Source organism: Antechinus flavipes, chromosome 2 (genome assembly GCF_016432865.1).
Source record: "Antechinus flavipes isolate AdamAnt ecotype Samford, QLD, Australia chromosome 2, AdamAnt_v2, whole genome shotgun sequence".
Classification (NCBI taxonomy): domain Eukaryota; kingdom Metazoa; phylum Chordata; class Mammalia; order Dasyuromorphia; family Dasyuridae; genus Antechinus; species Antechinus flavipes.
Window position 1 is genome coordinate 220,571,525 of NC_067399.1, and position 23,388 is coordinate 220,594,912.

The window sequence follows — 23,388 nt, forward strand, 5'->3', positions numbered from 1 at the left end:
AGGAAATGGAATGTTGTGTAGGAAGGAAGAAGGCAGTTTGCCTAGATGGCAGGAACAGGGAGGGAAGGAGGGAAAGCCAGTGAAGCTAGAAATATAGATTTTAGATTTGAGGCTAGAAGAGACCTCAGAAGCTATATATTCCAACTCCCTTCCAGGCAGTAAAGGGTTCTGGAAGCATATTTATTTGATCCCAGTAGGAATTATTGAGGAAAGAGCCATACATGAGCAAAATCACTTCAGCAGCAGTTTGTGAGGAAAGGATTCTAATTTTAAAGATGTGGAGTAGAAACCTAAATTTTGGTAACTAACTCAGAATGTAGGGTGAGAGAAAATTGAAGATACCTTCTAGGTATCAACATTCCCTCCTAAACTTAACCCCTCTTCTAAATCTCTCTATTTCTATTAAGGGTAGCACCACTCTTTGAATCAACTAGGTTAAAAAAATCATTTTCAATTCTTTCCACAACTTATCAGCTGTCAAATCCTATTAATTCTACTTCCATAATCATCTCTCAGATGGCCCATTCCCTGTACTCAAATGGCCACTGTCCTACCTCAGGGTGTCATCTTTTCTCACTTGGATAACTACTATGGCCTTCTAACTGCTCTCCTTGTCCTGTCTCCTCTTGACAATCTGTATGTCAGTCACACAACTGTAAAAATAATGTTCCTAAGAAATAAATGGATTTAATTTGTTCCTTTCCTACTCAAGTGATTGGACCTTCCTCAATCTAGTTCGAATCTACCTTTCCAGTCTTATTACTTATATCATTCCCCTTCATGTATTCTATGCCCTAAATCAGAATATTACCTGTTCTCTCAGGTAAACATATCTTCAGTCTTCACAAATTTGATGTCTTCCATGAAAACAAATCTGAAAATGCTGAAAGGCATCCAGAATCTTCACTTTCCAGAATCTAATCTTCAAGAAATCAGTTCAGATGGTAGACACTCTGCTTAGCCCTCTCCCCCTCACTCCCAGATACTGGTGTCCATTTCCTCTTTTTTTCTGGAGCACTTTGATCCCTCTTTTGTGGCTATAACTCCTTTCTCCTAATTTAAACTCCTTAAACAGGTTTCATTGGTGTTCCCAAAGCTAAGCACAATGCTTTGCATAGTAGGGCTAAATTAAATATTGAATTCATATATTAATACAAGTATAACTTATTACACATAGGCAGTTATCTTCCCTATTTACTCCCAGGGCCAGGAACAGTGCTTAAGTAGTAGTCCTAGAAAGCAAGCATCGTAAAGTATAGAACTAAGTCTGGCAGGGCCCTCAGAGACCAGATGAGTTTAGCCCCCTCATTAAATAGGGCTATTGAGTGACTTGTTAAAGGTCAGTGCTAATAAAAATTAAAGGGAGTTTGCTTTACCCAAGTTCTCCCACTCCAGAGTTAGTGTGTTTCTCCATTATATCATACTGTCTTTCCTCCATGCTGACCATCTAACTCTGGAGCCTCCCCTCCCCCAAACCTAATGTGGCAATCCAAGACACACTGGAAAGTAAACAGTGCAGAGACAATACAGGACAAAACATACTTTATTTTAACAGCAAACATACAGAGTGCTGCAGGCAAAACATGCCATTATGAATTTGTCAAAAAAATCAATAAGCAAATAAGCCAAGTGGTTTCCTTGGTGAAAGAAAGCTCTCTCTCTTTTTTTGGGGGGGCGCATCTTAATTCAATTACAATGTTGTCTCCAGTTAATAGGAGATATTCATCTAACCAAGAACCTAGAGATCAGATAAGAAAGAACATGGTCTAAACCAAGCCTAGCAGATGTCTTCAATGTCTAGCAGGCAGAGATGGCTGCTGAAGATTGAAGGCTTGACAAGGTCAGAGTCTTCTTTCTAATCAGATAGATCTAGAAAAGTCACGGATATGTGTGGATGGTGCATTCAGACAAGTTATTTTAATGGCCTCTATTTGACCAGTAGAAAGTACTGGAGTGTCTAGAAGGAATGGAAGGAAAAAGGGCCAATATTTCAAGTTCAGGAAATGTGGACAAACACCCTGAGTCAAACTTTAAGTACCTCTTTACAGAGGGACTAATTATAGTTTTGATTTCAATAGCTGAATTCCTGGTAGAGATTCTGGTATTAATTACAAAGAACTAAATCTATTTGGCTGGCCCAAGTACCAGGATGTAAAGGCTCATCAGAAAAATCATGCACACATGATGCATGCACCAAACCCCTGTGTGACACAGTACCGGAAGACAGGCTGTTTTGTTGTCTCCCTTTCTTTTAAACAGATGCAAATTATATGCTTTCTGCATGGATGCACATTGACATTTTGCTCAACTGTTTTTTCCCCCTGAACTACAACATTGTGGGTTTAAAAATAGAATATTTTAGTTTAAACAGATTGCAGTAATCTCTTACATTTAGTGAATCTGGAATAGAGATGAAGAGAAAAACATTCACTATTATAATCATTACTTATCAAATTCTCATCATGTGAACTTTTGATTGTTAAAGCAACACAGGACCAAAAACATCCAACTATTTCTTTATTTATATTATATGCTTAAGTTACATGGAAAAAAGGACAACCAAGCAGTTCTGCCCCATTTCTGAAAAGTTTCCAATCAACACCAAATATATGGTGACAAGTAATTAGCAATGGTGACGCCTTTGGGCCAAGACTGACAAGGAAGAATGGGCTCTGTGCTACTGTTCAACCCCCACAAGAATATGGCAAAATGGCCAGCACGAGCCACACTAACACTGAACCTTTAGCGCTGGTCACAAATTCGGATCTCTTATCTGAACTAGCAAATCAGGTAAAATAACTTTTTTTTTTTTAATTAAAATTAAGTCCCCCAAAGAAGCTTAAAAACCATACTCGACTTCTATTTTACCTCCAAAGTTCACACTAAAAAACACTGATTTCACTCTAATAGCCCAGATTTGTTTTCCCTTTCAACCCACCATATAGCTGCAGATACACTATTCAGCTTAAAGATGTAAAACATAAGAGAAAAGGAAAAAAAAGATAATGGCATCTGCATAATACTCCCTCTACACACAGCTGTTGGATGGAAAATATAAAGTTTAAAAAAAAAAAAAAGAAAGGTTCCACCTCCAATTCTCTCCACCTCTTGTTCCACAGTTCATGAATCCGACTCTGATGCTAAGGTGACAGTGTATGTAAGTAGAATTTTTTTTCTGTTTCAGTGAAGGAGACCTGGGAAAAGACGGCAAGCTTTTTCTCTTCAAGAGTTATCAGAGGGTACATGCTCTTCAAAGCCCTCGCTTTCTCGGACAAGAGCCCGTTCCAAAATCACGCGACCTTCCTTATAACGTTGGCTGTCTTCAGTGGCAAACTCATAGATCCAGCCAAGTTTGCTGTTGCAGTTTTTGCAGCTCACATCTCGAACCATGTGGCGCCCAGTGAGCATAACCCGGTCCTGAACTTCACTGTACTGAAGGTTAACTACCTAAGAAAAAAAATGTTTTTAAAGAATAAACATCATTTGTTGACAAGTCCAGGGCTGTTACATGGGCAGCACTTGCATACCAACACATCAAATTTTCTGACTAATGTGGTCATTACCACATTACCACAAAGAACTGGGGATATAGAGATATAAATGACAAGCCTTAAAGAAATAAGAGCTTTTTGGCATGCAAGTTTAACAATAAACCTCCCTAATAATCTGGTTAAAATTCCTGGGAGTGGGAGAAAGAGGTGGGGCTGTGTACCTAGGATTGTCCAAAATCTGACTGTAAACATCGAAAAGGAACACATGAAATGGCATTAATACAACCACTTAGTAACTGGAAACATTTTTTTCCTGGTTTTATTTTGATCCAGACGTGTGATCTCATTAGTATAGGGCACTTTCAAGTGTGGGAAACTCACTCCATTGCTACAGATTCTCAAGGTTAAGGTGATAGTACAAGTTAGGAGAAAAATGTAAACTAGATTTTCCTGACTTCAAAGCTTTTTTTTCCTTTATCAACACAACTTCTCATTATCCTAAATGATCAACCAAAAAGCATCTGTTAAGCACTTATATACTAAAAAATCAAGAGTTTCTGAGCTTAAGGAACTTACATTCTATTATGGAAAACAGGCAGATAAAATATATATATTAAAATATTAAAGATAAATACAAGATAATGGGAGAAGGAAATCAAGTAGGATTTCTCAAGGAGGAGGTACTCCCTGAGTTGAATTTTGATGGAAGCTTCAGTCCTTTTTCAGTTGTGTCACACTCTTTGTGACCTCATTTGAAGTATTCTTGGCAAAGATACGAAAATGGTTTGCCATTTCCTCCTCCAGCTTATTTTACATATGAGGAAAATGAGGCAAACAGGGATAAGTGACTTGCCCCATAGTCACACTGCTTGTAATTGCCTGAGACTGAATTTGAATTCAGGTCTTCTTGATTTCAGACCTTGAGCTCTATCTACTGAACCATCTTATCATCCTAATTTAATAGAAGTTACAGAATCTAAATAGTAGAGGATGAGAGAAATGAGAAGGAGAGGGAATAAGAGCGAGAGAAAGAGTGCAAAGAGATCCAGAGCGAGAGTGAGAGAGAACCCAAGTAAAGCACTCCCCAGGTATGAGAGACAGGAATTAGAATATCATGTCTAAGTGACAGCAAGTAAGTAAATGTGATTGGATTATGATTGGAATGCAGGAAAGGGAGTATTATTATAAGCCTGGAAAGAATGGAATGAGATTGTGAAAGTTTTTAAATACTAAAAGAACACTTCATATGTGTTCCTAGATGCAACAAAAAACCTAAAATTTTTTTTGGAAGAAATGTTAAATTAACAACTAGGTATAGGGTGAGCTGGAAAGGAAAAGGAGCTTGAGGTAGGGATATCAATTAGGAAGCTATTGCAATAGCCCAGGTGAGAGGTGATAAAGAAAGCTATACAGGATGGTGGTTGTGTACAGAGAGATGAATTCTAAGTTAGATCATTCTGAAGAAGGCAGTTATTAGTGCACAGACCTTTTCTAAGTCCCAGGATTCTTTTGGATGATGCTTTCTGAGGCAAATGAACATGTAGATACAGACGGAGACTAAGTAGACCTGTCATTTTATTGTTATAGGAAATTCCTATCAAAGCCAGTTGGCACTTTCTCTGAAATTTAAGAGTCTTAAAGAATTGCCTATAGCACTGAAAGGTTGTTTGTAGAGTCACAAAGCCAGCATGTCAGAGGTAGGACTTGGCTTCAAGGTCAGCTCTCTATTCTTTATAAGATAAAGGCCCTCAAATAGGTGGAAGACATTTTAAATTAAGATAAGACTGACAATTTCCAATAAGGAGAACAAGTTAATGAGCATTTAAGTGTTTACTATACAGCTAGATATTAAAACAACTTTTTTTTTTTTTTTTCGGTTTAAGCTGTAATATGTTCATCATGGCTTTAAAGTCATCATTCCAAATCTGGCCAGTGTATACTACTAGCATGGATGTTCTTTCTTTGTTCACTTTCTTTATACAAAAAATCACCTTTAACAGTGAACTAAGTTCCCAATGAAACAGAAATCTCATTTCAGTGACAAATAATAATTCAAGTCAAAATGTGGCTTAACGTCAGGGTCATATAGCCCCATCTTTTTAAGAGCTGCAAAGAGCTATCTAACCAAAAATCTATCAATGAAGGGAGAACAACGCACTAATAGGCTATTAGAGTAAGACAGTGGTTGTCTGAGGGTCACTGAAATACAAAACAATCATCAGGAGAAAAATGTGTCAATGTTTACCAGTCTATGATGGACATAGGTTAATCAACTGACTTGGGACTCTTCTTATAAAAGGAAGAAATGAAGCCTCTTGGAAAGTTTGGAAAAGCTTCATGCTTAAGATATAGTAAATATTTAACAAATGCTTATTGACTAACTGGGACTAATCACTGGTAGACCTTAAAAATGCATTTTTTGGTAATGCTAAAGAATAAAGAGAAGAAATAATAATATAATCCATAGCAATGGTAGAAATGATTGTAGACATTAAAAATGTAATAGGAAAAGTCTTTTTTTTTTTTTTTTTTTGGCTAGTACTTACACAGAAGATATGGTAAAACTGATTGGAGTTGTCCTAAATCAGTCTAAGAACAGAAAATCTTTCACAGATATTTAAGTCAGATACAAATAAACTGACACAGAAGCTGAGAAATAAAAATCTGAAAAGGATTTTAAGGTAATTTAGGCATACAGTAGTCTTTATTAAAAAAAAAAAAACTTAAACTTGCAACATGTTAATATTATTGTTCAATAATTCTGCTGCTATAGGTGAGTATTAAAAGTGCCCATATATGAGAATATAGTAAACCTGTACTACACTAAAATATTTCAGTTTACAGAAGTGATTTTTCTGTCCTTTTCCTACGATACAAAGGTTACACCACAAAATATAATCAGTATATAGTCAGAATAGTAATATAACCAATTGGTTATTACTGGGCACCAACCTGAAATTGAAGCTAACTATAAAGGTGAATCAAAAACAGCTAAGATATTTAGGCTGAGGAAGAGAAGGCTGAGAAAGAAAGGGATTATGAACTGTCTTCAAATCTTAGGAAGGCTATCATGTCATTGAGAGATCAGATAGGCAACTGAATCCCAAAGTCTAGGAACAAATGATGAAAGTTATCCATAATTAGATTTAGGCCCAATAGCCAGAAACTATTCCAGGGATAAGGAAAGTGAATTCCTAGCAAGGAGAGGTGTTCAAGAAGAGGCAAAATATGTACTTATTGGAATATTCTTCAGGCAGAGATTTGACTAGATGGCTTCCAACTCTAAGTCTATATAATTTTAAGTAAAAATTTTAACTAGAGGTAAGAATTTTCAAAGTACTAATAAAACAGAATGGGAATTCCTATTACTTCCCACTGCTCTAAAATAAATGACAAAGTTTAAATTAGAAGCCAAAAGGGCTTCTTTACACTTAGTTACAAAATAAAGGAAAATAAAAGATCATCTTTTTCTTGCTTTTATTGGCCTATTTACAATGACTCCTTCGATGACAATTAGAGCCTAATTACAATCATTTGTTTTGGTTCCCAAAACAGTTTTCCTAAAGCTTTATGTTTAGTTCATATTTTTAAAAGGGAGATTCCACTTAATGCTCACTATTAGACATGAAATAGGATAGTTGCTTAATAACTGCAGATTGAAAAAGCAGGAGAGACAAATAATTTATACAATTCCTAAATTCAAAGTTTGATGCTTAATACTCTGTTATAGTGGGAAAAGCATTAGATTTGTAGTCAAATTCTGTCATTGCTACTTAGTACCTGTGAACAAGTCTCTAGCCTCAGTTTCTTTGACCACAAAATGACGGGGGTGAATGAAATGGAAGTCTAATTCCAAGTCACTTCCAACTCTAAATCCTAGCATAAGTTATAACCAATTCTCTATGAGGAACTGTCTATGTGAGACCAATACCCTATAAATCACATTTTTTGTCATTCTGATATAAGAGATTAGCTCCCATCCAGGTATCAATCATTTCAAATGGCTCTATGACAACTGGTATTAGATCTTTTAAATCATAATCACTTAAGGCAATCAAGCATAAATGTCCAGTGTTGCATAGTGCAGAGGACTTGAAGTCAGTTAGAACGCTGTTCATAACCTTCCCTCACTCACTGTAAAACACTTTACCACTCTGAAAGTGAAAATTCTTTCAAAAAACTGAAAGAATTGATCACAATGCCATATAAAATCCCTTTTTATTTTAAATCTATAAAATAATTAATCTAGGACACAAAGGAGTATGGAAAGAAGGGATTTCTAAATCTAAATTTCTAAATCTAAAACCTTTCCTATGATCTTCAACACAGGAATACAGAGCCAGAACAGGCACTGTCAAGTCCATTTCAATGTGACAGAAGAGAATTTGAATTTCCAGAACATAAATATACATTTGTTTTCTTACCTACCTTATTGAAAAGAAAAGCTCTTCCAGTAGCTCCTGTGAAGCGAGTAGAGATGAGTTCTGAGCGATTGGTCAAAATTGTATCACAGTTTGCACAGGAAAACAGTCGAGTCCCACCAATATGATCAAGGAAAATTCTGCCCATTTTTATCTGTTGTGTATTCCAAGCTCTAGAAACCTAAGAGTGAAGCAATAACAGTTTTTTCTAAAGTTGCATTGCCTAAGAGAAATGCAAATTAAGACAACTCTGAGATATCACTATACACCTGTCAGATTGGCTAGAATGACAGGGAAAGATAATGTGGAATGTTGGAGGGGATGTGGGAAAACAGGGACACTAATATGTTGTTGGTGGAATTGTGAATACAACTGGCCATTCTGGAGAACAATTTGGAACTATGCTCAAAAAGTTATCAAACTGTGCATATCCTTTGATCCAGCAGTGTTACTACTGGGTTTATATCCCAAAGAAATCTTAAAGGGACCTGTATGTGTACGAATGTTTGTGGCAGGTCTCTTTGTAGTGGCCAGAAACTGGAAACTGAGTGGATGCCCATCAATTGGAGAATGGCTGAATAAATTGTGGTATATAAATATTATGGAATATTATTGTTCGGTAAGAAATGACCAGCATGATTTCAGAAAGGCCTGGAGAGACTTACATGAACTGATGCTGAGTGAAATGAGCAGAACCAGGAGATCATTATACACTTCAACAACAATACTATATATGATGACCAATTCTGATGGACGTGGCCCTCAAACAATGAAGAGGAACCAAATCAGTTCCAATAGAGCAATAATGAATTGAAGCAGCTACACCCAGCAAAAAAACTCTGGGAAATGACTATGAACCATTACATAGAATTCCCAATTCCTATATTTTTGTCTGCCTGCATTTTTTATTTCCTTCACAGGCTAATAGTACACTATTTCAAAGTCTGATTCTTTTTGTACAGCAAAATAACTGTTAGGACATGTATACTTATATTATATTTAATTTATACTTTAACATATTTAACATATATTGGTCAACCTGCCATGGGGGGAGGGGAGGAGGAGAAAGGAGGGGAAAAATTGGAACAAAAGATTTGGCAATTGTCAATGCTGTAAAATTACCCATGCATATAACTTGTAAATAAAAAGCTATAAAAAATAAAATAAAATAAAAAAGTTGCATTGCCTAAAGACATAGACTACCCAGCAAACAGATGAAAACAATATCAAACATATAATTTAAAATATCATTTTAGTGAAAAAAAAAATTATGAAAACAGATGTGGTTTGATGTCCATGCAATGCAAGTAAGCAGGAATAAGAAAATGATTGCTGCTTAGTTCCTTTGATCTGCAAAAGATAAGAGTGGGAATTTCTGTTCTAGTAAAAAGAGCAAACTTTTTAAAAGGACCATGACATCAGGAAGATGATGGTGCCATGACAAGCAAGTGAGATGGATTTGAATGAGAGTGAGCTGTGCAAAGTTACAGTCTCATTTTTTCCTTCAGAGTCATTTGGGTCCAGGGACCAGAGAAAGATCAGGATGACTAAATATCTCCCCTAAGGCAGTGGGAGACATTGTTCTTTTAACCTAAGGTTTCTAACAGGTCTCAATTTGAAAAACTTTTTTGAAAAATTCAATCTGGGAGGGGAGACTCTCAAGGTTCCTGGCCAAAATAGAAATAATTGCTATTTACATTCACTGAGTCTATCAGGGCCCAAACAAAGACCAATTAGGGTTTGGCCTGGGACCTTTAGTTAAGCCAATCAGTGAGAGACAGAGTGATCTGAGTTTAAAGCAAGATCCTCAAGAAAGAAATCTAACTTTGGAAAAGCCTATGATTCTCAAAAGTAAATAAACAAAACTAGAAGCATTATCAAGGTTTTGAGAATATTAAAGATAAATTTATGCAGGGGTTGGCATGAAATTAAATAAGTACCTTTTCAATTTAAAATTATGCAAATAAAGTGACTAAAATTATCATATCCTTTGCAGATTTTACTTTTAGACATATACTTCAAGAAAGTTATTGACTTCCTTCCCTCAAAAGAGGGGTGCTCCAAACCCACCAACATATTTGCATTGTGATGTTTAAGAACTGGAAACAAAAGAGATGCCGCCCAACTGAGGAAAAGTTAAAGAAATTGTAGCACATGAATTTAATGGAATATAGTTGTGTTTAAGAAACAATGAGCATGATGGATACAGAGAAGCATGGAAAGAACTGCCAGATGAAATAAGTAGGGCCAGGAAAAGAACACACATAATAACCAACACAAGGTGAATTGAAAGAAATAACACTACAAAACAACTGAATCTGAATGTTGCAAACGGTATTTAAAAAACAACAACAACAAGGTTGGCTCCAAAGAAAAGAAATGATGACACCTCCCCTGTTCTGAGCCTTTTTGAGACTCAGCTTCTTGGGTATAATACATTATAAACAAGATTGGATTTTCTCACTGTGTTGACTAATTCTAATGAATTTTTTAAAATTTCCTTTTTCTTAAAAAAAAAAAAAAAAGGAACAATTTTATAAGAAATGGTTCTCTAGGAGGAGGAGGGATAAAAGAAGAAATCTAGATGATGTGAACAACAAAGATGAGTAAAGATCTTTTTTTTTAAATGTACAATATCTCTCTCATAATATCCTATATCCTTTCCTCCTATATCATTTCCCCACTCTCATGTAATATTTATAAAATCAAAAACCAAATTTTCTAGGAAGAAAATTTTGGCCTTGACATACATAATATGACAGTAGACTATGGATGGTGATTTAAATTCAGATTTAAGCAAATGACATTGTTAGTAAAGAGTTTTTAAAACATAGACTTCTAAACTGAAACTATTTCTAGTCATATGAAAAGTGTTCCAAATCATTACTGATCAGAGAGATGCAAATTAAGAGAACTCTGAGATTTCACTATACACTTCTCAGATTGGCTAAGATAACAGGAAAAAATAATGACGAATGTTGGAGGGGATTGGGAAAACTGGGACTCTGATGCATTGTTGATGGAACTATGAATGGATCCAACCATTCTGGAGAGCAACTTAGAACTATACTCGAAAAGTTATCAAACTGTGCATATCTTTTGATCCAGAAATGTTACTACTGGGCTTATATCCCCAAGAGACATTAAAGAAGGAAAAGGGACTTGTATGTGCAAAAATATTTGTGGCAGCCCTTTTTCTGTAGTGGCTAAAAACTGGAAATTGAATGGAATGGCTGAATAAATTGTGATATATGAATGTTATGGAAGAAAAAAATAAGAAAAAAAATATAGACTTCTAAACAACAGCAATGACAGATCACCCTGACATAGCAACATATTTAAAAGTTTATGACTGCCAACCATACACTTATTGACTATTTTTGTGCAAAACATTATTCTGGGCACACTTGATAGAAGAACATAAGGGATCACTCCTCTCAAGTAACATACAATTTAGCTGAGCAACTATGACACCTATATAAAAATAATAGCACAAAGGAATGTTTGCTAAGTGTCAAATAAGTAGTATTGATTACTAGTTCCCAGGTGTGTTATTATCAAAGAACTCCAAAAATCCTTGTACCCCAAATTGACATTTTGATGCTTATTTAGTGTCAAAAATGCATAAATAAGTTTTTAAAATAAACACTGATGCTGCTGTGACTAAGACAAATTCCTTCAAATGCTATTCAAACTCTATAGTTTTTGGTCACATGTTTTCCTACTCAACTGAATAACACTTCAATTGTTATTGTGTGTTAGTGTTGGAGGGTGATCAAAGAATTCTTATGTTAAAAGGGGTTCCCATAAACCAAAGATTGGGAACCAGTGACAGGTATTTAATACTATATGAAATTAAAGAAGGGAAAGATAATTATCTGGCTTACTCTACATGGTTAATAGCAGAAAGTATGAGGAAGGGGATTCCAGATAGGATTAAAAATGTGAGCAATGGCTGGGGATTGGGTAGGAAGATGAATCACATCTTAACAGAAATATTATATATGAATGTTTAGAGAGAAATAAGGTTAGCTGGAAAGATAAAGAGTCTTTTTAAAAACAAAAGACTTTAAAAACAGTTAATAGACTATTGTTTAGACAAGATAACAAAGAGCAATATATATATGTATGTATGTATGTATGTATGTATATATATACATATATATATGTGTGTGTGTGTATATATGTATATATACACATTTTTTTTTAAGTCAAATAGGCATTTGGAAATTTATAAACTATAGAAAAACTCTGAGTACATTACTTCCTTAAATGATTTTGTTGTATTTAGTGTGACATCTTTCACCATCTGTGTTGAACATCTCCATTTGACTATCTCAACATCACTTCAAACTCATGCCCCCAACCAAACTTAACCTTTTCTTAGTTCCTCAATAGATTTCACTATTTCTCTCAGTGGTACCATCATACTTTTAAGCTTTAAGCTTCACTAGAAACCTTGTGGTCCCTTTTAACTCTTGTTATTTCACATCCAATGACCAAGTCCTTTGAATTATTTTTTTCCTCATCCATCTCAGCTGATGTCACCCAACTAATTCATCACTCTCCTTGATTATTTCAGTGGTTTTATAACCGACTCCCTGCCACCTGTTTCTTTAACTTCTAATTCATCCTGTTTATGTGGCCAGATTCATCTTTAAAAAACATCATTTATATATATGTATATACACACACGCATATATAATTCTGCCCATTTTATGAGAGTTCACCACATTCACAGATAAAAATTACTAACTCTGTATTTCCTACCATCTTGTTTACCCCCAATTATATTTTTCTCTTTTCTTTCCCCCTTTTCTTCTTCCCCAGTATTTTGCTTCTGACCACCACTTTCCTCAAGCAACCCTCCCCTTTTCAGCCCCTTCTCCTTTCTTATACTACTTTCCTCTTCTACTTTGGTTCTCCCTATAGCCTTCTCTCTTTCCCCCTTCACTTCCTACTTCCCTATAGGGGGAAACAAGCTTCTCTGTGAAGCTAAATGTGTCTGTCATTCACTATTTCCTAAGACCATCATAATGTTCTAAACTATTATAGCTTCTCTAGTATCTTCCTTTTCCCTACTCACTAGAACTAATTTGCATATATTTTCTATATAAATATATGTTTTCCTCTAATAATAAAAAGAGATTAAGGGCTATTTCATTTTTGATTATTTCTGGCACAATACCTAACAGACTAGAACTTATTATATGTTTAGTCCCTAATGAAAATAACTATTTAATGAACCCAAAGAACATTAGACGAGAGTTACACTTCTTCCAACTTGGGTGAGATATGCCTAGACCCCACTGTCTAAATTGTAGATAGAAGCAGCCACAATGACAACTCTCACAAACTGAAAAGTAAATTGTATTTAGAAATGGGAGGTGGGGCAGGGTGGCATGGGGAGAAAAAGGGACAATAATTATAAATTATTTATTAACTACCTACTATGTGTTGGAGATTATCACATCACATGCCAGACTCACAGCTGGCCTTAAAGCCGAGACCCAGGTTCAAGTACATGATTAGCTATTTGACTGGGAAAGTCAGTTAACCTCTGAGTGCTCCAAGAAATTCTCAAGACTTTAGTTGCAGAAAAATGGTGATCCCCACTAGTTGGAGTTTCCTCACCCAATAATTCCCTATGCCAATAATAAAGTCACAGTTATAACCTCTATCCCTAACCTATGTGCCAGAAATTGTATATACAAAACCTAAAACAAACCAAAAATGAAATATTCCTTGCTCCCGCTTGCAATTCTATCAAAAAGATATTAAGAGAGGTATATAATAAATAAAAAACAAACACAAAATATTTGGGAAAGGATAACATTAGCACTTTGGTAAGGGGAGAAATCAGGAAAGACTCTAGAAGATAATATTTTCTAAGTCTTAAAAAGAGGAGACTTGATGATGGGGAAGAAAAGGAAGAAGACATTCCAAGTGTGGATGAGACACCCAATATAAGAACACTGAGAAAAGACAGAGTGCCATGTGAAGAAAAAGAAGGCAAATTTGACTGAACAATCAATAAATTGTAAGAAGGAGAACATTATATAAAGAGGCTAGAAAGATAGGAGAAGTGATAATGGAGATATAAATGTCAAGTACAGAAGACCTTCCTCGGAGGTGATCCCATCCTTGATTAAGATTTTGCAATCTTGGCTAAGATGACAGGAAAAAATAATGATGAATGTTGGAGGGGATGTGGGAAAACTAGGACACTGATGCATTGTTGATGGAGTTGTGAATGAATCCAATCATTCTGGAGAGCAATCTGGAATCATGCCCAAAAAGTTATCAAACTGTGCATACCCTTTGATCCAGCAGTGCTACTACTGAGCTTATATCCCAAAAAAATACTAAAGAAGGGAAAGGGACCTGTATGTGCCAAAATGTTTGTGGCAGCCCGTTTGTAGTGGCTAGAAACTGGAAATTGAATGGATGCCCATCAATTGGAGAATGGTTGGGTAAATTGTAGCATATGAACGTTATGGAATATTATTGTTCTGTAAGAAATGACCATCAGGATGAATAGAGAGAGGCTTGGAGAGACTTACATGAACTGATACTAAGTGAAATGAGCAGAAACAGGAGATCACATACTGTTTAAGGATGTATTCTAATGGAAGTGGATTTCTTCAACAAAGAGAAGATCTAATTCAGTTCCAGTTGATCAATGGATTGACAGAAACAGTTACACCCAAAGAAAGAACACTGGGAAATGAGTGTAAATTGTTTGCATTTTTGTTTTTCTTCCCGGGTTATTTTTACCTAATGAATCCAATTCTTCCTGGTTCGGTTCTGCACACAGATACTGTATCTAGGATATACTGTGACATATTTAACATGTATAGGACTGCTTGCCATCTAAGGAAGGGGATGGAGGGAAGGAAGGGAAAAGTCAGAACAGAAATGAGTGCGAAGGATAATGTAAAAAATTACTCAAGCATATGTTCTGTCAAAAAAAAGTTACAATTAAAAAAAAAATTGCAATCTTGATCCTGTCTTTTCTCTTCCTTTAAAATAGGGGACAAGAAATCATACCATGGAATAAATCAAAGCATCCTGCTTCCTGAATCATGTTCTTGTGGCAAACAATGATGTATCAAACATTTAAATGTTTGTTCCCTTCCCCCCTCTAAAATGACTAACTAAAAATCGTAGATGACTAAGATAAAGTGAACCCCAAAATATGTTACTGGTATGTAAAGCAGGTAGGCCAAATTGTGAAGGATAGGTTGGAAAGTTTCAAGTCTTATCCAAGGTTACACAGGGGATGGATATTAGAACTAAGATATGTAATAAAGATCTCTCTTAATTTCTAGGTCTTTTAAATGACTGCCCATCTACAAAATGCATAATGAAACAGTGAGAAGTATACTGTGGGAGATATAAAGGGAGAGTAGGGAAAGAAAATGGTCTTTGTATTTTTTCAGTAGCCTCTAGGTTAGGGAACCCCAAAAGCTGCAGACTGCCTAGAATACATATTCTGCCTTCTTTCCAACCCTGAAAAAAAAAAAAAAAAAAAAAAAGCAGCAGATTGATTCAGCCCAGTCAAAGATGAAGGAGATAGGAACTAGGGATAGAATTGGAGCAGGAAACTGGTAAAATGGGTCTCAAATCCAACAAAAGTCAGTCCTGTTTGCTTCATCTCCTTCACTCTCTTCTCAACTTAGACTGGAGCAAAGAAAAAGAAAAAAAAAAAAAAAAATCAGAGATCAAAGTTGCCCATTCAGCCCTGGGAGGTATTCCCACCAAAAAGGGAGGACTCAGAAGCAAATGACAAGAGAATGTAAGAAAGAAATTAAAACCTCCAACCACTTCAATGAAAAACAGAGCACAAGAAGATAGAAAGGATACTAAAATTAAAAGGATGACTAATAAAAATAAGTATAAATGTCTCTAAATAAATATTACAAGACAAAGCAAATTGAACCAATGCCTGATAAAACACAGAACCTGTGAACTCCCAAGAGAGCATGGAAGCACAACAGGACGTTCTAGAATGCTGCAAAAGAAAAAGTAAACCACAAAAGAATAAAATTAATAAAGAATAAATGTTAAAGTTTACTGCCTGTACAGCAGAAGTAATAAGCACAGTAGAAAGCTATAAATCTACTTGTTCAGTTTCTCCAAAGAAGCATCAAGAAAGAACAAGAGTCTTGGAGTACAAATATGCTAAAGTGAAGGACAATCTGGAAAAAGAAAAGCAAAGGCAATAAAACTGAAGAACACATAGGTTTACTATGTTAGCAAAAAAATGGAACTCTTTGATAAGGACTACTGGGAACACTGGAAAGCAGACAGGTAAAAATCAGTAAATTAGTTGAAAAAGACTCTCTGGAAAGAAATTTGGAATCATGCAAATTGACTAAATGTCCATATTCTTTGATCCAGAGATTCTACTTTATCATATTCCATGAAGCTCAATGTCAAAAGGAATGACTCCAAATATACGAAAATATTTAGGGCAATATTTTTGTAGTAGCAAATAATTGGAAACAAAGTAGATGCCTGTCATTTGAGGAATGGCTACACAATTTGTGGTACATTAATGTAATGGATTATTGTTCTGTAAGAAGTGACTAACATAATGCAGAAACATTAAAAGACTTTCAGGAATTAAGGGAAAATGAGGCAAGCAGAACCAAGAAAATAATATACAGAAAGACAAATGAAAAAGAGCAACAATGACTAAAAATTTTAAACTGTATGTTGCAAAATTAATAACTAAACAGAGATATAAAAAGACATCTTCCCCTGGTCCTTTGCAGATGTGAGAGATCAAAGGTATGGAATGCAACATATAAAGTCAGATTTGTCATAAATTAAGATAATTATTTTTTTAATCTTGTTAAAATTTTTTTTTTGTTACCAGAAATTATGGCCTCTGACAGAAAGAGGGAGAGATATATGGGGGAAATGTAAGTGATATAAAGGCAAGAGATCATTGAAAATCTGATTTTAAATATATGACACAATTATTTTCTTTATTCTAGAAGAGAAACTTGCCTTTTCAAAATCTTTTCATGATGGCAGAAGAAAGTTTCCAAGAGTCCAAGGAAATGGCCACTTGAGAGCCTTTTGTCTTGAGGTTAATTTCATCATACTTTATTTGAACAGACTACTACTACTATTCACTGTGATTAACATGATTGTACTAAGGTTTGGAGAAAACAGCTTATTTAAAAAAAAGAAAAAAGCTTTAATTACCCCCAGATTCAGTTTTTTAATAAAACTATAGTCAACACCTGCATTCCTTTAGTTGACTTGACATGTCCTGAGACAAATAACAAACTATTAGCCCCTGTTTTAATTTCTCCCCTTCTCACATGAAAAGACTGCTAATTATATTGTAGTAAGTCCAAGGTAGCAGAAGTACCCCAAAGAAGATAGTCTTATTCACTGAATAACTATTCATTTATTCATTTTGCAATGAAATAACTGGGGGGGGGGAGTTTGGTTCATTCTGAAGTTTTCAAATTGAGTTATACAGGTTTAAAACATATATAATAAAGGCAGTTCAGTTTTAATCTTCTCATCCATCTGCTAAAACATATTTGAAACATTTTAAGTTTCTGATTTTTAATGTCTTAAGCTACAATCATAAAATTGTATTTTAGTCTTTTATTCAGTAAATCTAGAAAGAATTTAATCAATTCAGGTTTGTGTTTGTTTCTGATCTGGTTGAAGTAGATGTGAAGAAAAGTCATATTTGAGGAATTGTCCCTAATAAGGCCTATGAAATGTAATTAATCATAGTACTATACTTTCACATGGTTTTCTTAATCAAAATTCGTGAGTTTTTAACATTTGATTAAAACAAACTTGATATCCTTTAAAAAACAAAAACAAAACACCATTTAAAGATGCCACCAGGCAGGTAACATGTCTGGAGTCAAGAAGACAAATTTAAAATTGATCTTACAATACTTATTAGATGTGTGACTTTGGGAAAGTTTAACCTTTATTTCCCTCATTTTCTTATCTGTAAAAATAATAGCACCTACTTCTACCTCAAAAAATTGTTGTGAGGATCAAATGAGATATTTATAAAGTTATCATCACAGTTCCTGGAACAAAGTGTCATATAAATGTTTATTATTATTAGATCTCATTTTGCTAATTTGTATATGTAAGTTTATGGACAATTGCATAGTAAACAGAGATATGAATAATCAAATAAGATTAACCCATAAAGTCAGTTCTCAGAACAATGGAATAATTTATTTCCTTTAGTTAAGAAATATTCAAGAAAACAGAACTTTCCTTATATTATTTTTTTGGTAATACTATACCATTTTTATTTTGTTTTCAGTAAAAGCTGAAAATCCAGAAACCATTTATTTTTAATAATGTTTGTCCTTTCCTATGAAAGATAAGTTTTTTCCTTAACAATCTCCAAACTTGTATTTCAATGTAATTTCAATAATGCTAATGATATTTACAAAACACATTTATCTTAGTCAACACTGGAAAAGGAACTAATGATGTAATTCAATGAGTCAGCAAAATAATTGACTGGTGTGATAATCTCTGAGAAACACCTTTCCATAAAATTATTTAATAATCATTCACATGTCCTAATGCATTCTGAAGCAAAACTGATGAGCAATTTATCAGAAACAAAGTAAATAAATAAAAGACTTCTAAGGTAAATTTGCCTATAATTCAGTTTGTTTGGCAGAAACAATGTTAAAGTATCACATTCATGACATAATTAAGGTACAAAAAATATGTGGTCAAAAATTTTTAAGCTCTGGAGGAGCCTTTAAGCGCTTGCAAATTTTTTTTTGCTAATATAGCCACCTTCCCTTTCAACAAACATATTTTAAATAGTAAATGCTGTGTAAACAAAAATAAAAACAAAAAACTTTGATAGAGGATATTCAAGATAATTTTATATAACTTTCCAGTCCTGGGTAACAATGCTATGTACCTTTCTTTCATTACTACACTGAAAACAAACACAATATAATCATATGGACAATCATCTAGTAAGGTTAGAAACTACTTCTTAGGTTCGGTTTTACCATTAATTAATCATGTTTTTTCTAATCCTCTTAGCAAAACTTTTATTTTTCTCATCTCCCAACTTCATATTCCTTCTCACAAAATAAATTTAAAGTAAAAATACTAAAAGAAAATGTTCACTTCACAGATTTAATTCAAACAGTTATTATTACTGTGTGTTAAGCAAGATCACACCACCATCAAAATGGGTAATTTTTGAAAATCCCTATGGTTCCCACTACCCTCACCACCAAAACAAAAAAACAAATAAATAAATAAATGAAAAAGAGTATTACACTGCTGCTCAACTGGTAATGAGTCTAATCTAAATCTAGGAATCTAAATAGGAAGAAAATGTTTTAAGTGGAACCACATTCATTTTATTATTTCTGTTTTAAACACATCACAGTGTACTAAGTTTAAAGTTTAGCTTAAAAGGACAAGAATTGCAAAGAAAAGAAGATATGGAATCGTGTCTGACATTGGTGGGGGGGCCTACCCACACAGAAATCCCAGGTCTATATTTTTAAAAATTTCATTACACAGTTCCCTTGCTCAAAAAATTAAATAATCAAACAAACTAAATACTGTCTCAGTGGAAAGAATATTTCCTATTACAAATAGAATATAGGCTCCTTGAGGAGAGGGACTGTTTCTCTTTTAATCTAGAAGGTGGCAAAATTCACTACCTAACTCATCAGCTAAGTGCTACTACTTGCAGAGAACAAAAGCTAGTTATTGCCTCACAGTTTACATTCTGGTTGGGAAGGATATACAATGAAGTAAAACAAAAATCTTTACAGTGGGAAGTGTTAGCAATAAATGTTGTAAGAGTTTAGAGAAGGTAGAGAGAGCCATAGACTAGGACTATTAAGGAAGCCTTCAAATGACTTATCAATGCCTATAGGATAAAATCCTGCCATGCATGATAAAACTTGCCTCATTCAACCTATCCAATCATCTATTCAAAAAAGAATCATTTCTAATGCAGTCTCCTTACTAAGCAGTTTAAGACTCTGCTTTTGCTATATTTTCTTCTAAAATTCCTTTCCTCTTCCCCCCTTTACCTAACCCAAACCATTCCCTCCTTCAGGGCTATTTAATCTTATTTCCTCTAACAGTAGGAATTATACAGTTTTATCTGCCTGAACAGAGATAAACAAATATATAGCAATGTAGAGAGACAAGCATATACATGTTGGCATATATAACCATTATACACACACACACAGATTTTATTTAGTTATATATTGCTCTACAATATACTGCCCAACCCAAATTATCACAGGATTTAGTTTGGAAAAAGTCCATTCCCGGTCTGTTTTGTTCAACTGTCACTGAAACACAGACAATTACGCAAAATTAGCAAATGATCTATTACTTAACAGCAAGGTTGTTTCAAGAGCAAATCATCTCATCAGACATGAAAAAATTCTTAAGTGACCTGCTATACAAACGGACTTCATAGTTAAGTTTATAAGGGAAAAGGATGAAAATTCTGCCAACACCAGTGATCAAAATCACTTGTAAAAGAGATTAATGCAAATGTCAGAATCGTAGAATTCGATTTACTTGTATGCAGACGATTAGTTCCTATTATTCTCATTGCTCTGTTCTGCGTACAATTGTCCAGAATTATAGTGAAATGAGACTGCAACATAAACAAGAAATATATTAGCATACCACAGGTACGCCCCCTACCAGTCTCTCCCAAAAAAGATTTTGTCACTGAGGCCTCCTATATTTGGAAGCCAATTTGGCACAGAAGCAGGGAACAGCAGGAACTGCGGCTGAGCAAAGAGAATTGCTAGCGCCCTCCGCCGACTACAGAAGAAAACAGAGCCTGTGCGCAGTGGGATCAGACTCCATACAAAGAGACCAGGGAAACAGCTGATTGCGAGACACGTGACTAAGCAGGAGCCAATCAAAAAGAAGCCCGAGTAAGGTTTAGAGAACGAGAATCGGAGACCTCCTACAGCACAACAAATACTGGCAGGAAACAGCTGAGCTAGGCTAGAGCAACCCAGCGCAACCTTAGGAGGGGGAAGGGACGAGGGCAGAGCTGCGGGGGGAAGCTGGACTGGGTAGGCAGCCAAGAACAATCAGAAACACACACAGATGGGTCCCCAGCAAGCCCTGGAGTGACACCAACCGCCCCCAAACCTCCCATTAGGTTGAGACCAAATCAATTTACTCATAAGGACAGTCACAATTGTCCTCGTATCTTAAGATAAAGCCCCAGTTACTAAAGAGAAATGGTGACCTAACAGGGTCACCCCACGCCAAGACACAGCACTTAGCCCAGGAGAGAGGATTTGTTTTTATCTTTAATGCAAGTGGATGATACAACTCTGGGGACCATGAAAAAAAATTACATATAGACAGACATTAACAAGGTAGTAAAAGGGAAAAAGTTGCTGCTCTGTCACGTTGCAGTTTATACAAACGTTTTAAGGGGGAAATAACTTCTTGGTGGGAGTTGTAGGGAACCTATTCCACTTAAGTAAAAACATCTAAACTGGGGATGGGACGGGGTCTGAAAGCTGTGAGAACAGGTACAATTAGGTCTTTTCTTTAAATGGGAACTGGAGAGCAGCTGAGGCTGAGAAAGGGAAGAAGAGGCTGCTATGGCTGTCATGGCTGGGTCTTGGGTGGGGGATAGTATGAGGTTGAAGCTATAGCTATGGTACCTTAAGGAAAAGAGATGGTGATGGGGTTATTGCAGAGGCTAGGCTGCTGTCGAGCAGAGGGGAAGAGGACAAGAAAGGGATGGGGAGGATTTAAGTTGAATTGATTTGGGGGTTCAAGTTCTGGGAAGGAGGAGTTAAAGCTATGTTGGAAGTTTTGAGTTGTTTGAGAACTGGGGACCGAGTTGTACATGGGCGGAGGGAGTGCAGGTGAGTTGTGGCTGGAGAAAGGGAGGTAGGAGGCTGAGGAATGGTGGGCTGGGTGGGAAAGAGGTCAGGGGACTCCAGGCTAAGTAGTGGTTGGTCTGGAAGAGGGGGTCTGGTTTGAGTTGTGACTGGGGGAGGGGCGTCCAGGCAGAACCGTAGATGGGGGAGGGGTGTTCAGGCTGAGAAGTGGCTGGGCTGGGGGAGGGGGTCCAGGCTGAACTAGGGCTGGGCGGAGAAGAGGTGGGTCTAGGCTGAGCTAAGTCTAGGGGGGGAGGGGCCCCGGGGATGGTGCGGGCCTCACCCGGGCCCGTCTCCTCTCCATTTCCCGCAGTGTTCAGTCTGCTGCCGCCGCCGCCTCCTCGGCAGGCCTAAGAGTGCTTTTTTTTTTTTTTTTCCCGGTTGCTCCTGCGGCAGCGCCTCCGGAGCCCGTGAGGAGGGGGGAAGGGAAAGCAGACGGTGGCGGCCGCGCAGTCCCCAGGAGGCAGTTCCTCCAGTTCGATCCCTGGCCCGGAGCCCTTCCACACCGCCAGGCCCAGAGAGTTCCCACATTACTAGGCTGCGCCCTAGCCAGAGACCCGGACTTACCTCGAGCGGCCTGGCCGTAGGGTCGGTCCGCGGCAGCGGCGGCGGAGGCGGCTGTTGCTTCCTCAGCTGAGGTAAAGCGCCTTGGCCGCTCCCGTCTCTCGGTCTCAGTCGGGCCCCAGCCTTGGCCCCGCCTCCCAGTGGCCCGGCCTTGGGCGTCAATCATCCAGCGTGGCCCCGCCCCTCACTCGTCCGGTTCTCGGGTTGGTCCAAGCCACCTACTCTCGTGGGCCCCGCCCCTTCTTCGGGGTCCCGCCCCTTCCTTAACTACCCTCCCCCACCCCCACCCCCCTGCAGTGAGGCCCACCCCTCCCTTAGCTGTCCCTGGGCAAGCCAGTTCCTCGAGACTTGCCCCGCCTCTGACCCTTTCTCCCTTTCCTTCCTAACCAATCCCGATGGATAGCTCCTCCCCTTCCCCCTGGACAGCCTATGTGGCGCTCTTCAGGAACCACCCACCTCCCAGCTGAGCGCACACAACACAGCAGCCACGTGAGTGAGTTTCTTAAAGAGGAAGGCGTCTTAAAGGAGTCTGTCTTGGGCAAATAAGGCTTTGGCAGCTGTTATCTTTCCCCCAGCTCTCTAGGTCGGGGCCAAGGCCTAGAGATTAGGTTGGATGAGCACGGAGGAACTTCGGGGAAGGAAATTCTTTGTGTTGGAGGTAAAAGAAACTGAAGTTAGTGATATTACTAAAAGACATAACAAATAGTTGATGCTCTTTGTTTGAACCCATCCTTTTGACCGAAGTTGAGAAAACTTCCTGGCTAACTAGTTTGCCTTTGTCACGTGCTTAATTTATTTGAGACTTCGAACCCGGAAAATTGCAGCTCAGGGTTGTCCCTCAGCAAAATTATAAAACAAACATTTCAAGCACACTCCCGTCGCGTCCGGTGGAGGGAGGGACCCTGTTCTGAGCCGTCAGAGTTGTCAGGTGTAAACTGCAATGACTGAATGAGATGGGCGCCTCCAGCGAGGCTTCTCACT

The 23,388-nt window shown here is 36.9% G+C and overlaps 1 protein-coding gene across 1 annotated transcript; it reads right to left on the bottom strand.

Annotated features, from left to right (window-relative positions):
• Positions 1–1,525: 1,525 nt before the first annotated feature.
• Positions 1,526–22,525, bottom strand: YPEL5 (yippee like 5). Its single transcript, XM_051976201.1, has 3 exons — positions 22,411–22,525; positions 7,916–8,093; positions 1,526–3,443 (listed from the first exon to the last, which is right to left on the bottom strand). Exons 2-3 carry the CDS (start codon positions 8,058–8,060, stop codon positions 3,223–3,225), a joined length of 366 nt encoding a protein of 121 aa, XP_051832161.1. The 5' UTR covers positions 8,061–8,093; positions 22,411–22,525; the 3' UTR covers positions 1,526–3,222.
• Positions 22,526–23,388: the final 863 nt, after the last annotated feature.

What these genes read in the sequence shown, in the direction of transcription:
- YPEL5 (XM_051976201.1), bottom strand. Translation starts at nt 8,060, where the DNA reads ATGGGCAGAATTTTCCTTGATCATATTGGTGGGACTCGACTGTTTTCC. An exon ending in TTTTCTTTTCAATAAGGTAG is followed by an intron (nt 3,444 to 7,915) that starts GTAAGAAAACAA and finishes TTTCTTAGGTAG; the next exon opens with TTAACCTTCAGTACAGTGAA.